Genomic DNA, 16,756 nt, shown 5'->3' with positions numbered 1-16,756 from the left:
ATTACCAAAGACCTGGCCAGGTCTAGAGAACAAGCTGTAGAAGCTGTAGAACCTTCCCTGCCTGGGGGAAACACGTAGTTGTGGTGGAAAAATGTGAGATGTGGAAGATGTTGGGAGTTTTCTGTTGTCTGAAAACGTGAAATTGGATGATCCCTATCAGGCTCGTATTGCTCTCTTCATTGCCAGGTGTACTGCAGGGTACTGCTGTCCGTGCTTGCCAATACTATTTCCAAGGTCCCAACCATGGCACAGCACAGAGTCCAAGCTAGAACATCCTTCTGGACATGTGCCAACAGAGCCAGGAGCTTAGGGCTGCTGGAAAGACCCTCCATGGGCCAAGAATGTCCTTTGTGCTGGGTAGAAATGATCTGTCTCCCTTTGAAGGCATGCTACACCCTGCTTACTGCTCACAGTACTCCAGGAGGACCAGCCAGGTCAGGCAGGCTTCGGGATGAACTTGAAGACCTTGTGCAAGGCCAAGCTGCACAAAGAGAGGACATCCCAGGGGAGGTGGAGGAGCAGGAGGAAATGTAGCTAAGACAATCCTTCAGGCTGTACAGTCATCAGAGAGTGGAGAACTTCTGAAGCATTTAACGTTTTAGGTGCACCAGGTTTTGAGAGATTCAGTTTTTTCTTTCCTATGGAGACACTGTGCTGAGAAACTTGACCTGTGGGCTGCGGAGTGCATGAATTCCCCCATTTACATCTTGAGAAGGAGCTTCCTTTTTAGCATGTTTTGTTAAAAATAAGAGCAATAAGCAAATAAAAATGGTTTGGAAACTTCTGCTTTAATTTATTATTCTCTGTGCTTGGCACTGAAACTCCTACAGGCGCTGTTTTCAAGAACTCCCTAAATATTTTTAGGATAGGTCAAGAATTTGAAAACTAATCAGTAAGGCTCATGAGAAAAAGGAGGGAACATCCCAGGCTGAGGGAGCATGAGGGGAGAAGGATTTATTATTTTTTTTTAATAGTCTCAAGGAGAAGTCTGAAAAACAGGTAATAAAAAGCATATAAATAACATTCACAAACACTGAGGAAGCCTGGTACCAAGTACAGCATGTGTCTCATGCGTTCCTGGGGAGCCATGTCGTGGTTCTCACCCTAGATAAAGGCAGTTGTACTGCCAACCTCTTTTACTTCAGAGTCATGCTTGCAACCTCAGACAGTACCTAGAGAATATAGCATCTTCCCTGTCTGCTTCTAAATGAAGCCTAAGTATTTGCCTTGTCTGTTTTAGAGCTTGAGCGGATTAATTCCTACCACCATTTATGCAAATCTTACCTTAGTTAGGAATTAGGTCAGTGTAGTTCATATGTTCACCAAGATTAAAAACTCCTCAGCACCTTTCCCATTTAAGCCATTTGACACTCTCTTTTGGGGGTCTTCTGCCATTCAGCCTCAGGGTCCCTTTGCATATTCTTTTAAGAAAAGGCAGAAGGGGCAGATCCTCAGGTAGAACTTTTTAACACCACTTGTAAGCAGCATAAAAGTGTATTTTCAAGTTTGTATATGCAAGTTAATATTCGTTCTTGTCATTCTTCACCATGTAAGTTGTTCTGGTTATCCAGGAATCAACAAAACTAAAAAATAGCGTAAATCAAAACAAAACAGAAAGCCATATTGCTATTTAGGGCTTTCTTTTGATTTTTATCATATGACTTTTTTTCTCTGGGGGAGTTCTTCAGTGTACATACCAAGCACTCTGCTTTCCTTGTCTCTCTCAGAGACAAAGAAAACATGGTTAGGTTTTCCTTCTGTATTTTCTTGCTAGGTTTCCTGTCATAAAGGGGAAAGAAATTAGGCAGTTCCCTTACAGCCTCCAATTTTGACTTACTTTGCTCATAAAAAGTTTGGAGGGATTTGCTTTATTTAACAAAAAAAACCTCAGGGTGAGTAACTGTTGTGTGTGGTTTCATATGGCTGCAGTCGAACATGCATGCATTAAAGTATTTCATTATACACTCACCTGAGGCCATAATGCCAATCATTTTCCGTATTCCTCACTTGAAACCCAGCGCTCTGTTTGCTGCATAGTTTAGGCTTGTGCTTTGCTTCTCAGAATATTATCAAAGTGGGCAGTGCTCTACTGGACCCCAGCAACAAGGAGCACTGGGAGCAAATTCAGCGAACGGAGGGTGGCACCGCTCACCTGCTCAGGCACTATGAGGAATACTTCAACAACGTGGCTGAGAACATGAAGAAAACCTACATGAGACCTTTTGTCATTGTTACCCCTAACATCAGTGAGTATCTGTGTTGAAAACTGTCATTTTGTATTAGAGCTTTAAAAATGTACTGGGAAGAGGTGCTAGCTGTTTGTTTTAGTGGTGCCCACTCAGTGCATTCATTTCAAGTCAATTGAGCCTTGATCCCTATCTCTCAGTTGCCATGGGGGCCTCCTGGGAGATGCCTGATCTATTTTCACTCTGGGCAGTGCCACTGCTCCCTTGTGGCATTTCTTTGCAGCCAAAGTAGTGTACAGATGATGGGAAGGACAAAGTTTGTAAGGAAAGGTAATGCCTTTTGAGACGACCTGGTATAGTTGAACACAGTAAATCTTGGTTTTGAAAGAATCATACCACCACCACCTGAAGAATTACTGCAGTACACACAAAACCAAAAAGAAGCCTACTATTGATCATATACCTCTGATTTTCACATGCCTTCCTAGGCTGGGAACCTATCCCAGAAATCAAATTTTATAGTAATTCCAGCCTTGCAAAACCCATCATCAGAGCAAGATCCTTGGGGTCCAAAATATCCAGAATGGTTCTACATTGAGAAAGAAACATCAGAGATACCAGGACACCTTTCCCACCTATCACAGTCAGTGCTCCCCCAATAACCAAAATAACAGCTTCTGTGCTTGCAGGGCTATGATGTACTTCACAGATGTCCCATTGGTACATGTTCAAGTGCAGCACAGCAGCCGTAGCCTGGTCTGCCTTTTTCCCCATTTTCTCCCTGCCCTCTCTATTTCATTTTCTCCCCAGGTACCAACAGTCTAAGCTGAACAAGTGGTGGTGATAGTCCTGTTCTGAGCGGGAGGTCATACCTTCAGAGGTCCCCCCTAAGCAGCATAGCTATATAGTTTATATAGTTTTTCCTTAAGAGGTTGTCTAAATTACTACCAGCCTGAACTTGTATTTAGCTTTTCAAGCTACTGCTTTTATTTCAGATCTAAAGTAGGGCTTATGTGCCCAAAAGCTTGTCTTATTTTCCTAACTACACCCATTAATACAAGAAGTGAATTTAGGTTTGCCTACTCCTTGTCCTGAGAGTGCTTCGTGTACACAGTCGCAAGGGCATAAAAAGCAAAGGCATGAGACAATCATGCTACAAACTTTACAGTGTCCTGCATCAACTCCAGGGGCGTCAGATAATGGTTGAACTAAGCCAAACTGAAACAGTTTGGTTTCTGTTTATAAACCAATCCTGCAGTATTTCCTTTTGATTCAGGACTATCAAGACCAAAATATTTTTATCTATCTTCACATTCAGAAGAAGGCATGCTCAGCATTTTAACCAACCTGAGCTGAGATGAAAACAAAAATCAGGATTTCTTGCAGGTTATGAATCATTATTTTTTTCTACCAGCTTTTCCTGGGTAAAAAGGCATTATCTTGGGAGGGGTGAGGCAGCTCTGACCTGAAAGGGGTCTGTTTTCTTTTGAACAGTTTTTCCAGGTGAACATGGTGTTAATGGAGTTTCCTAATGGCTCATCTGGGAGTTACTTAGAGACATGGGAATTTGCAGATCTTAACTTGGATATTTCTTCATACAGAAACTTGCGGTGGATCACAGCTTTCGGTGCAGGGTTACCCTCAGGACTTCCAGCTTTTCACTTTTATTAGAACATGTAAATTGGTGCTCAATGACTTCTCTTAAATGGGAAAGTTCAAGCCAACTCAGCTGCTTTTAAATATTTTGGCAGTTAGACAACAGGCAGAGCTGATGAGGTGAGCTAGAGAGGAACCGCCAGCATGGAGAAAGGAGAACTGGAGGACTAAATAGTCCCAGGTAAAATGCAGGTTATTATCTTTGCTTGGCTGACTGTGCAGTTTAACAGATGTAGAAGTATATTTCTGAAGCAGCACATTTAGCCTTCCCTAAAAGAAGCAAGTCTGAAATTGGAACACGAAGCGCACAGAGAAGCTCTGGGGCCAGAGAAAGGCCTTTGTGAAACCAGAGTCAGCTGCTGCTGGAGAAGTACAACAAAGTGATCTACATCATGATGGATATTAGGGAAAATTTCTTCACCACATGGGTTGTCAAGCGCAGGAATAGGCTGCCGAGAGAAGTGGTGGAGTCACCATACCTGGAGGTTTTAAAAGACTTGTAGATGTGGCACTTAAGAGCATGGTTTGGCGGTGGACTTGGCAGTGTTAGCTTAACAGTTAGACTCAATGATCTTAAAGTCTTTTCCAACCTAAATATTTCTATGGTTCTATGATTGTATATTTCTAGTGTTTGCAGTAGTGTTTTCCTATAGGAGATACTGTCTTGTGAATTCCTTTTGACTGCAAAATAAATGTCTAATTTGATAAATGCAATATAATGCTGGCACATAAGCTTTTAGTTCTCATTTAAGGTATTAATTGAGAAAAATTGCACTTTGTATTTTGGGGTTTAAATTTCTTCTCTGCGTTGTGCAGGCATTTTACATTTCAATCATGCTTCACTGTCTCTCAATATCCTATTTGAAAGCACTGAAGTTAGTTAGTTTTATGGGAAACACTTTTCTTCCCCCAGTTATTGCTGTTGACATCTTTGACAAGTCTAATTTCACGGGAGCTAGAATACCACGGTTTCACGAGATTAAAGAAGATTATCCGAGAGATTTGGAGTCATCTGTTGTCTTCCCTGATACTTTGTTCAGACCTTCAGACAGGAAAGGTAAAACCCTTTTGCTGCCGTTCGGAGGGCATTTCTGACTAGCTCCTAAGGATCATGGTTGATCCTTCGAAGCTAGAATGGTACTTGGGTGAGAGCAGGGTGACCATCTGCGCAAGCATACACTATTTGGGGATGGAGCAGCTGCGCATACTTCGGAGGCATTTTGCCTGCTGGCATCGGTGAGAACATGGGGGGCTGTGTAACTGGCTGTACCTGTCTGTCAGGTCTCACTCACATCCCCTCACACAGCCCTGTCAAAGTAGGAGACATGCTCTGCCTCTGTTCCCACCAGGGTAGGATGGGCACGCCCCCCCCCCCCAACCCTACAGCCCCACAGCTGCCTTCCCCTGGTCCCTGCAGAGATGGAGGGAAGTGGTGAAAGAGACACAGAACCCATATCTGGGAGCAGAGATACATTGTCAGAACTAGACAACAAAGTCTTGAGCTGTGCAGGGAGATGGGTGATGAGGGGGAATACATGGGGAAGTGCCTGCTTCCCAGTGTCTTTGAAGTACCCTGACATTGCTGAGGGAAGCCACACATTACCTTGGGCAAGGGAAGATAGAGAGGGTAACTCAAAGTGCAATAATTAGACAAGTATCATGGAAAAATATCCTCCAAATGAGGAAATAGTGACACTTGTGAAAATAACATGATAATTAATAAGCTGATACAACTTTATGGCTTTTTCCTTAGAAAAAGGGCATCTGATTGTATGACTTGTATCTTCCCTATCAAGAAAAGGGGAATATGGATTTTAAGAAACTGAAAGCTCATTATATGGTAGAATTAGCAGAGAGAAATCCCATGTGACCAATTGGTGTATTCATAACACTAGTTTTGCCATATATAAGGTACATGCAATTTAATATGCGTTGTGTTTCAATGTTCTCCTTAAATCAAGCACAAAGTATTTATATACTTACAGATCTTCTAGCTTAGAAATTACCTATTTTCTAGCTAGACTAAATGATTATTCAGGGTTCAATGGTTATTTGATATCAGCTATATAACTATGAGGTGTGCTAAAATGTTATTAAAAATAGCAAATATAACATTAGAAGCATCCTCAGTTGTGTAAGCCTGGAGTTATAGCAACAGTAACAGCTCTGAATCTTCGCAAAGCAAAATTACCAGTTTAAGTGGTAGCTCCAAGGTTGTGTTGAAAGAATTTAATATTCGTGTTAATTCCATAGCAGTGCCTACAACGAAGCCTTCAAATCAAAAATCGTCCTCTAAGGGGAGCGATGATGCACTAAGCCCTGAGAGTGCTTTTGCAAAGAGAAAGAAACGACACCCAGGTGACTCAACACATCGTACCGTTGCCATGGTCATCATATACCGATCCCTGGGACACCTCCTGCCTGAAAACTATGATCCTGACCGAAGGAGCTTGAGGTAAACTTCAAACCCCTGTGTGAATTGTGCACATCCCCTCTTCCACTTGCTCTGAGTGTGCAGGAGAGACAGAGCTGCTTTTATACAGACCAGATGTCATCTGTGCTGTAGTTGTCACTGCAGTATGGTCTCTTGTCCTCCTCTGGCACACTGTGTGAGAATAACTGTGTCAGTAGTGCCAGCAGCTTTTGGAAACACAGCTGTGTGGAAGGCTGATGGTGCATCTACTTTGCTTTCTGAGTGGAAGCAAATGGAAATGTTTTATTTGCAGAATCTACCAAATCAGTGCTTTGCATTTGAATGTTTAGATCACTGTGCTACTTTTCTCCTTCTGCAGATTGCCAAATCGCCCTATTATTAACACTCCTGTAGTGAGCACAGCTATTCACAGCGATGGGGAGCTTCCTCCCAACTTGGTGGAAAAGCCCATCATAGTGGAGTATGCCATGCTGGAAACAGAGGAGAGAACAAAGCCCGTCTGTGTCTTCTGGAATCACTCCATCACGTATGTCTCCTACTTGCTTTAGAGCTGTGAGTGGCAACTTGTCTCAGTAGCAGACAAGTTCTGCACAGGAAGACAATTCTGGAGAAAAACCCTTTTTACTCATTCCGCTGGCAGCTGATTTCTGCTGGAATAGAGCCGTGTAGTCATTTCAACCTAAGAAAGATGAAAATAATCATCATAGCTCCTCAAACAAAGGATTAGCCATGTGGTTTTAGCAAGCACAGTGCCGTCATGTCTCTCTGCAGGGTTCATTTTCTCCCAGAAATAATAATTCTCACCATTTCCTTGTATGGTTTTTGCCCACAGATGTATATCTGGACAGGCATAGTCCAACTCCAGAGCCTGAATTGATGGCTCGTCTGAGGTTCATAAGGCAGGATTATCATTGCCCCATGCCCTCTTTTTAGGAGGGATCTCCAGGAGATGATTGAATTCCTGTTTTATTCCAGTGACCGGACAGTGTATATGGCAAGCAGGCACCCACCCTTAATGCCTCAGCCAGGGCCAGTGCAAAAAAATTACAAAACCAAGTTTTCATGCTGGCAAAAGGGAGGACTGAGGTTTTGCAGGTAAATTTATGAGGGTAAAGGTTATAAATTTTTGAATCTCAAATTTTTATATCAAAAGTCATCCCAAAGACAGTTACACTGATAAGAAGCAACTTGCCTTCCATTCCATCAACTATTGTGTATATGTTTTCATTTGGTTTAGTGAGGAATTTGAGAGAAAGGAAGTACCTTCTTTGGGTCCTTAGACTTCTTCCAGTTGTTAGGAAGAAATCGTGCTACATAAGCAGAACTTAAGGAGGGAGTTTTTGACTCTCTAGGAGGAAAGTGTGAGGGAGAAGATGAAATACTCTGATAATGGCTCACTTAGGTCTCTGGTATTCAGCAAAGTTAAAGACAGATATGTTTTTCTTGAAAATGTGAAAAATGTTAAGACCTGTATATGCTCATAGATGTTTTGTTTTATGGCATTGTGCAAACAGCACAGTCCTGTTGGAGGTATTTCAAGGGTGTGGATAAAACAAAAGAAAATGTGTTGAGAATCCCTACATGCTCTGTGTGTTATGCCTTTACAATTTTGTAACTATTACATATATAATGCAATTTCCAACCATAAAGCCAGGTATATAGTGAGACGATGATGTTGTCTGCTCAGGGTAAGAGGAAGAGCTGTAACTTGTTTCTTAGTAACGCAAAACCTCTAGTAAACCTGTGGAAAAATCCATTAAGAGGCAATATCCGCTGCTGGAAATAGAAGAGCAAGCTAACCTAAGAAATGTTTGCGTCCTATTCAAAAGCTTCAGGAGATTAGATCATTGAAGGGGTCGAAGAGGCAACAGAAATCTGTTTGCAGTAATAAACTGCTCCATTTGCCTGCATGTGAAGTAGTGTATTTGCTTGTACGTACAGATGATTCTGCCAATTATGAGGGAATGGCAAGTCCTCGTTCATAAATTTTTAAACATTGTATGGGCTTGAATAACTCATTAGCTTTCAAGTGATTCATCTATTAGCTATTTGCTGGCAACTTCAGTGGCATTGTTGTGTGTGTTACATCTTCCTAGAGCTGCAGTTGAAAAGCAGCTCTTAAACTGCAGGTAATGAAAGAGTTTTTAAGAAGTGACTACTTTTCAAGAGAAAGTGATACTAAAACTGCTCAACAAATATTTTATTGCTGAATTAAAAAGATGTCCTGTCATGTCTAATCAAAAACTCTTTCAGTAACTACAAGACTATTTTTATTACTCCTTAACTTCAGAATAGAATAATTAATATTGATACAAAATAATTTCTGAAGCCACTGGAGTTAACCAAGGCTGCACAGGGAAGAATTTGTAAGGGAGCAGCTCCTCCCCAGTGTTAGTACAAGGGATCTCCAAATATGAAATATCATTCACAGGTTTTAACCCTTTCTTGTGTACTTTTCGGAGGAACATTAGAACAAAATCACATTATTGCTGAAACATATTTCATATAAGAGCTCTGCAAGCAGTGTCAAGGTATATGAAAATAGAGATGACCAAAAAACATGTATCTCTCTGTGGTTTTGTTATTTTTTTTACCTTTTCAACAACCAGTTTGGTCTGTGCAATCACTTCCCCATATTGCTTGTGTGGTCAGTGACCCAAAATCTTGAAATATTTTTAACTCAAACCAGCTTGTTCTAAACCCAGCAAAGCCAGCTGTCGTGTCAGAAACTACTTCATCTGAAAGCTTTTTAAGTTGATGATACTCTTTCAGGCAGGTGACAGCTAAAATATTTCTGTTTTGGTGCTTACAAGAGATCTCCAGTTGTGGAGTCCTCTCCGGTTGTGGAGCAAGAGCTGTCCCAGAGAACGATAGCAGCAGGAGGTGAGGGGAAGTCAGAGGATGGCTCTCAGGAATTCTTTTTCTCCACACAGGGTTGGTGGTTCAGGTGCCTGGTCCTCCAGAGGATGTGAACTGTTTTCCAGAAACCAGAGCCATATTGCTTGCCAGTGCAACCACATAACCAGCTTTGCCGTCCTGATGGACATTTCAAAACGAGAGGTCAGTGATGCCAGGCTCAGGACTTTCGAGGGCTGTGGGTTTCAAGGGCTTGTTTTTTCAAGGGCTTTGGTTTTCAAGGGCTTTGATCCAGAGCTTGAGCTTTGGGCATGACTCAGAGCACTGTCAGTGGATTGATCCCATGTTGCAGTGTGTTGCCCCATGCCTGATAGCATGCATCATTCAGTGTGCTGAAAGGAGCTTCTTACCTGCTTGATGCACCCTTTGGGTGCTGCCCATGCACTCTCAACATGTAGAGTGATTTAGGAGGTGGCATCATCCACTTCTCTTGCTCCTAAAGCAAATCTGTACCTTGGCTCCGTAGTAATGAAAACATTGCTATTCCAAGTAGTAAATTTTATTGTGGGAAAAAAAAAAAGGAAAAAACTCACAGAATTCCTGTCAATCTCCTACAGAATGGGGAGGTTCTTCCTCTGAAGATTGTCACCTACACAACCGTATCCATCTCACTGGTGGCTTTGCTGATCACCTTCATACTGCTGGTCTTGATCCGCACACTACGTTCCAACTTGCACAGTATCCACAAAAACCTCGTGGCTGCCCTGTTTTTCTCTGAGCTCGTATTTCTCATTGGAATCAACCAGACTGAAAACCCAGTAAGCGTTACTCTGTGCTTATTGCTAGAATTGTAGTCAAGATTTAAACTGGGTGGGGAGGTTCATATTGTGAATTTTGCCTGCCACTTTCTGGGTATGGGACAACTTACTAAATCCAAGAATTAGTAGGAAACCTGTCACTTTGCTTTGTGCTTTCTAGCCACAGTGATTGCCGGCTTCAGCCTATCGTATCTATTGCCAGAACTTAGTGCAGACACCTCCAAGCATTGTGCATGTCAAGAAACACAAGCTACGAACAGGCTGAATATGAGATACGCGCCACATATGAAGTGTGTATGCTCAGTACAAGAACCTCATTCATATCTAATTGTATCTAATGTGGTTGCTGATTCTTAGTAGCACCAGTCTCAAAAGTCATTGTTGCCATGCAGACAGGTAGGAGAAAAGCAGGCAAGGGTTCCAGCACTGCCAGGCTTTACAGTTGCCTGTACCAAACAGGCTGTAGACAGATAGGGGATTACATTCAATAAAAAGTATGTCCTTGAAAAGTATTCAAATATTATGTTAGGGATTATCTGAACACTCTGAAGAACATTTGTCTTCTAGAAATCCATTACTGTACATGTTTAATCTAAATTTTGAGAGGAAAGTACAATCTTGAGGTGAAAATGCACACACACAAACAAAGAGCCATGCTGATTCCACATTGTCCAAGCAGCAGAAATGGGGAAAATATGACTACATTCAATGAGTATCATCACCATTATGGTAATGGCACCACGGTGCCTAACCATACAGCCTCAGTTGCTGGGTAATTTAAGCCTGGTGTGTCACCTGGATTCTAACACACATTTGAGCTATAACATACATTTTAGAAAGTACCTGATCTTGGCTAATTTCAGCTTGCAGTAACTGAGTGCTGTCAAGACCTTTTCCCAGTAAATTTGAGAGACCTCTTCCTGTGTTCCCAGGAAGCCCTCTCTTTAATAGTATTTCTTTTGGAAAACTAACTAAAATTAATTTGCTCAAATTCTTCAATTTCCAAGATTCAGGTTACTCTTCTGCTTTTATTTTTCACTGGCCTTTCTTTCCCCACTTTATCCTTTGAAAAATAGTGAATGCTAATCTGGATGAAGCTTTCCAGCTGCTAGTATCATGCCTGGTCCCATATTCTGATTCATCCCTGCACGAGGAATTCTGTTCCCTTGTCTGCTGCTATGTTGAGATCTTCAGCAGTGACCTCTGGGATATGGTCTCACATCATGTGTGACCCATGTTGTCTTTGGTTCATAATATAAAAGCTTGCATATTAATATGACATGGTTCAAATGAACTCACCTTGCCATTTGATTCACAGCACTCCGTGTAACTTGACTTTTCTCATGCCTTCTTGAGCACATCACTCATTTTTCACTGCATTTCACTAGCAAGGAGCTCATACTTTTTCACTTCTCTGACATGGATACTGAGGAGCAGGCAACCAAGCCCACATCCCTGCAGAATCTTACCAAAAGTTATGCAGTAGATGATACTATATGCAGATATTTTGTAATATCATGAAACACCAAGTAAAGGTTTGAAGAGAAGGAAAACAGCTCATTACAGCAGTACCACAAATAGTAATGGTTGTACTTGGTAAGATTGTTCTCTTTTTGCTCCTTCTCACTTTCATGCTTTGGGGCTCATGGTGTGATGATGTCTTGTACTATTATGAGGACTTAGTGAAACACCCCAAAGCTTTAACCCACTTAGAAAGATTTTTAAGTTACAAAACATATTTCATACAGCAGAAAGCCACTCCTTACAGCCTACCCAGTCCATGTGAGAAGTTAGGAGGGCTGTAAGCCACTTCTCCTTGAGACAATTATTCATCTGTCTGTATGGAATGAGAGTTGTCTAACGAGTCATGCACTGATGAATATAAAGAGGTAAAGAATGCTGGAGCACAAATAACGCTGCACTGCTTGGCACCCAGCCTGGCTTTTATGGGTTTCTGTAAATTAACAGTCACATTTCTGGGTGAGGTTTTAATCTTTCCCTGGACTATTGATAGAAAGTTATTTATTTTCTTTCTTTTTTCTTACCTGAAAAAGGTAATGCTCAGGGCAGCAGTCAACTCATATGCATGTGGGAGTAGGAGCAAAAAAATCCCTGCTTACATAGAGGGAAGAAAGGTATTTTATTCATTGAGCTGCATTTTCTATAATGCTTGGTGTTACAATAAAGCTCATGCAGTAAGTGAATCCAGAAAGTTGGCGGTCTTTCTATGATTCCTTTGCACAGCAAAGTTAAACAGGGAAACCTACGTTTCTGGGCATTATACCATGAAAAAAAACCACTAAAAAATTGTGCCAAAATATGAAAGGAGGGTCAGTGCTGCATGGAAACAGAAGGTTCCAAAACACAATGCAGAACACTTTGAAACAAAAATTAAATGGTTACACAAAGTGGTCTTAATTCAAGTTTATCAAGAGATCCTTGGCAAAACCCTTTAGCTTTGCTTCTGAAAGGAGAAAGTTAATTGTGAGTCAATTCAGGTGTCAGATGCTTGCGGTCATTCCTGTTTTCATCCATCAAACTGTGAAGTTGGGAGGGAAAGCTGCCTAGCAGATAGTACAGAAATGCAAGATTTCAGGGTAGCCATTTAGTTGCAAAGATGACTTCATCTACCAGTTTGCTTACTGTAGTTGTTACTCCTAGTTACACTAAGGACCCTTGGTCTCTTTGGTTTCAGGATGTGCTTCGTTTTTACTCCTCTCAGCCTGGCAGAGCTGAGTGGTCCACTTTGTTCTGCTGACTCAGGATAAAACCAAATCCAAGCCTGGGTCTGGAAGCTCCAGATCCCCTTGTTCCTAGCCAAAGATGTGAACTGCCCAGCCAGCACTAGCCTGCTTTCTGTTTGTCCTCAGCTTCTGTACTTGACTGCAAGTTGCACAGCCCCAAGAGGAGGGTAGAGATGAGCATTTATTGACCCAGAATATCTTACAGCCTAGTGCTTAGGGGGGTTTTGTGCAGTGGATGAGAAGGGATCTGACCCCCCTGCTTGAGCCAGGGGAAGCCTAGAAACCACTCTTCTACTTCCTATCAAATACTCTGATGCTGCGTAAAAGATTGATCTGCAGAGTAGGTGGTGATCTACTTCTGGCTGCATCATTTTAGTCCAATGATAATGACCAGCCATCCTCCATGACTTCTTGGAGTATAGATGTGCAAGGTCTTCAGTCTTTCATCAGTGAAGGGCAGAGCTGCAGGGACAAAAGAGATGGCCAGAACCTTTCCCCATGGATGCATCCATGCTTTTGCTTCTCAGTATTTTTTAAGAGAGTCCCGGAAAACAAGCTGTAGATGAAAAAGGCTTTTAGAGACCTAAGACACAGACACGGGCAAAATGGTCTGCTGGTCTTAGGTTAGATGGTAAGATTACATAACATTTTCCCTATTTTTGAGGCAGACATTTCATTTAGCTGAAAAGAAAATTCCTCAAAGAAAGGACTTTGGTTAAAGTCTACAGATCACCCATTGCTCATATTCAGCATGTTCACTTCTCTTGGTCTGAAGCTTCATGGGTTTCTGTCCCCAGAAGAGAAGTTTTTCTGACGAAAGACTTTGTCAGGGGCTGGTCCTAAACTGAAAACCTAAGATCTTCTCTCAGCTCCCCTCCACCTTTGCCAAGCGCAGGGAGAGTTTCTTTGTAGTTTATCTACTGATACCAGGCACAAAACATGGTCTACTTGGAAACAAAACAAAACTGTTCCAAAATAGCACACTTCCTCGGAGAGAAATATTTCTCTCTGGAAAGTATAAGGTAACAGAAAGACCCATAGGATGGCCCACGATGCGAAAGTGGGAGACACCAAGTCAGTACAGGGTTGAGGGTGGCTGTTCTTGGGAGCAATATGTTGGCTTTGCAGTGAGACCAATTTAGCTGATACAGTTAAACATGCTGTGGCTGAATTCAGTGCAGTGGCATTATGCAGGCAAGACTCATACATGAGGCATGTCAGAGGATCGGCAGCCTTCATAGGAGCATCCCCACCTCCTGCTCTAAACAGGGGCTCTGTCAGCCCTTTCCCTCCTGCAAGCAGAAGGAATTCAGTCAGAATAACCAAAATCCTCACTTCTACAGCAAATACACAGAGAAATTAGCCACAGAATGCGGAGGGCAAGGCCAACAACCAAAAGCATGATGGGTTGATAAGGTAGAGCTGAACCAGACCCAGAACAGGCCACACAGTTTTAAAAAAATAAATGAAAAAAGTTTTCACAACATGAACAGCTTTTCTGAAACTGAAGAACTTCATTAATGGCAGTGTATTTGTTCTGCCAAAACCTTTTTATTACACTTGCCTTTAGCTGCACGGGGGTGCCAGTGACTCACTGGGTTGTGATTCAGAAAACTGACTCTAATAGTGCTGCACTTTCTCTTCTGCAGTTTGTGTGCACCGTGATTGCCATCCTCCTGCATTATTTCTACATGAGCACCTTTGCATGGATGTTTGTGGAGCAGCTCCACATCTACCGGATGCTGACCGAAGTGAGGAACATAAATTTCGGGCACATGCGGTTCTACTACGTTGTTGGCTGGGGCATTCCTGCCATCATAACAGGTACACTCAACTACCCCAATACCATTTGCCTTCCCTTCCCTGCTAACTTCACTGGCCAGATTCAGGAAAGTTACCCGATCCAGGCCAGCTATGGATGCACTTTACTGCTGCTGTCTCTTCAGTGTTTTCCTGAATGAGGGCAACACCAGCTCATGTATAGCAGAAGTCATTCTGAATTTGTCAGATCTGTGTACCACATGTCTGCTGCCCCAGTTGAAGTGATGCTGACAGTTTTACAATAATATAAGCATAATCACACACAGATTAAAACAGGATTTGGTAACATTGCTTGGGAATAACAGTATTTTAACAACTTGCCAGTAGCCTTCAGAGATTTTTCTTCCCTGTGCTGGTACCTCAGGATAGGGACACATGGTCTCTCAGGGAGGAAGCTGCAGTGGCTTCAGAATCTAATGCTGCCCCCAGGATATTTACTGCCCTTCACTGGACATTCCCATTGCCTACCCTCAACCAGCTGTAAATGTTCCCTGAAAGGGATTTCAGCAGTTCTGTTTTACTTGGCTTAAAAGTGAGCTGGGAATACTCAAGCAGCCTTTTATTTCATTTCATATACAAAGGCAATAACTTCTAGTTAAGGAAAAGTAATGAAAAGCTGGAGGCAGTAATCTTTTAAATGGTTCCAGGGTGATACACAAGAGCACATCCATCTGCACCCTCACACTTATTTTTGCAATCAGACATTTCCAGTGCAGCACATGGAGCTTTGTTAATGCAGGCAGACAGCTCCTTGGGAAGTGCACTTCACAGAACAGTTGGTGTGGGTTTTGGTTCAACTCTTTCAGCATGTATCTGTTGCCATATGGGAAAATAGATCGTAGGCAGACAGTTAACTTTTATCCAATTACTTTTATTTTTACAGATAACAACATACTGTCAGCAGTGGCAGAGGTTTAGATGTCTTTCAGGTGAAACAAATAATATCACACTTGGAAAAATATTATGGAAGAAGTTCCTGTGTGACTTAGGCAAATGTAAAACCAAAACATAGCATAGATTAGTAGAGGTCGGTCCCCTCTCTGGAGAACTGGTTAAGTAAGTTTTTCTATATCACCTCATGCGTAAATAATTTCTACTTCTATGAATCTATCCAGAACACAATCCAGAAGGCTTTGCCACTATAGACGTATCCCTGATGTTTTAAATGAAAATGGTCCTTGGACTTCTGAGACATCTCAGACCTGTGTAACTTTTATCAGTACACACAGGACTACTGAGTACATTTAGAAACGTCTAAGTGAAATCATGTAGCAGCATCATTCCTAGCAGAAGAGCAGTATTATCATTAAATAGCAATAAACAATTTGCATTTCAGAACACAACTTTTTAAAAGACTTGTCAGAAGGATTTTGTGTTTCATGTTTAGATTCTCTCCTGAATTTTATATTAATTCAGTTTCTCAACAGCAGCGTTATGCAACCTAAATCTTACAAGTATGCCATTTTTACATTTTTCTACTTACATATTGTTCTCTGTGATAGGAACTATTTTGCACTTTTAAAACTGAGTTACAGCCCCCTGTTGTCTCCTGTTATCTCTGAATCTATTGAATTTGCAGTTCATTGAAATGAAAAGTCAGATCCCTATTACTGAGCAAGTCAGAGTATTTTGTAAACAAGAATAAAGCAAACTAAGCCTTTAGTTTACCCTTCTGGGTTTAGAAATCATCTGAAGAGAAAATTATTTCATCATAAATAGCACAATGTGGGATTCCTTGCCTCTGGATAGCTCTGTTACTGTACATATTTTAAATAAGCTTCTTTTATAAATTTTAATATATAAAGAGTAAAAGGCCCCAACTTCATAACATGCATCTTAAACACGATTTCTTTTAAATTGCTTTGTGAGAGAAGGATTGTATATGCTTCTTAATAGTGGAAAAGTCTAGGTATGGGAAGGAATGTTAGTCTTGGACATCCAGAGGGCTTTTATGTTTTATTTGAGAGATAACTATCTAGCCCATTTCATCATTATAAAAGCTGTCCTGAAAAAAAGTGAACCTGCAGTAGCAGTGGCTTCGCTCTGTTCTGTTTGTTTAGTTTTTCTATTTTCCATGTTCAGATTGACATTCATGTCAAGCTGGGATATAGTGGTCCTAAGGCATCTGTGACCAGGCTACTTGCTGAAGGTAACCTTGACCTTAGGAGAGGGGAAAGCTTAGTAGAACGTTTACATAGTGAACAGAGAAGAACTCCAACAGAGAAGAACCACATTTAATCA

The 16,756-nt window shown here is 41.6% G+C and overlaps 1 protein-coding gene across 7 annotated transcripts in view; it reads left to right on the top strand.

Annotated features, from left to right (window-relative positions):
• The window catches only part of CELSR1 (cadherin EGF LAG seven-pass G-type receptor 1), a 164,860-nt gene that overhangs the window by 133,552 nt on the left and 14,552 nt on the right, over positions 1-16,756 (top strand). For 5 of the 7 annotated variants that reach the window (XM_062638346.1, XM_062638343.1, XM_062638344.1 and 2 more), the window contains exons 19-25: positions 2,063-2,246; positions 4,756-4,899; positions 6,096-6,297; positions 6,635-6,802; positions 9,210-9,336; positions 9,750-9,950; positions 14,344-14,518. In XM_062638346.1, coding sequence (XP_062494330.1) covers positions 2,063-2,246; positions 4,756-4,899; positions 6,096-6,297; positions 6,635-6,802; positions 9,210-9,336; positions 9,750-9,950; positions 14,344-14,518 — 1,201 coding nt within the window. The remainder of the gene's footprint in view (positions 1-2,062; positions 2,247-4,755; positions 4,900-6,095; positions 6,298-6,634; positions 6,803-9,209; positions 9,337-9,749; positions 9,951-14,343; positions 14,519-16,756) is intronic. The other 2 variants (XM_062638350.1, XM_062638345.1) reach the window with 1 other exon arrangement.

The sequence above is a fragment of the Pezoporus occidentalis genome, unplaced genomic scaffold (assembly GCF_034315485.1).
Source record: "Pezoporus occidentalis ecotype Australia unplaced genomic scaffold, CSIRO_AGI_Poc_V1 ctg56, whole genome shotgun sequence".
In the NCBI taxonomy this organism is placed as follows: domain Eukaryota; kingdom Metazoa; phylum Chordata; class Aves; order Psittaciformes; family Psittacidae; genus Pezoporus; species Pezoporus occidentalis.
The sequence above is the reverse complement of the archived record's forward strand: the minus strand, read 5'-3'. Positions and strand labels throughout refer to the sequence as shown.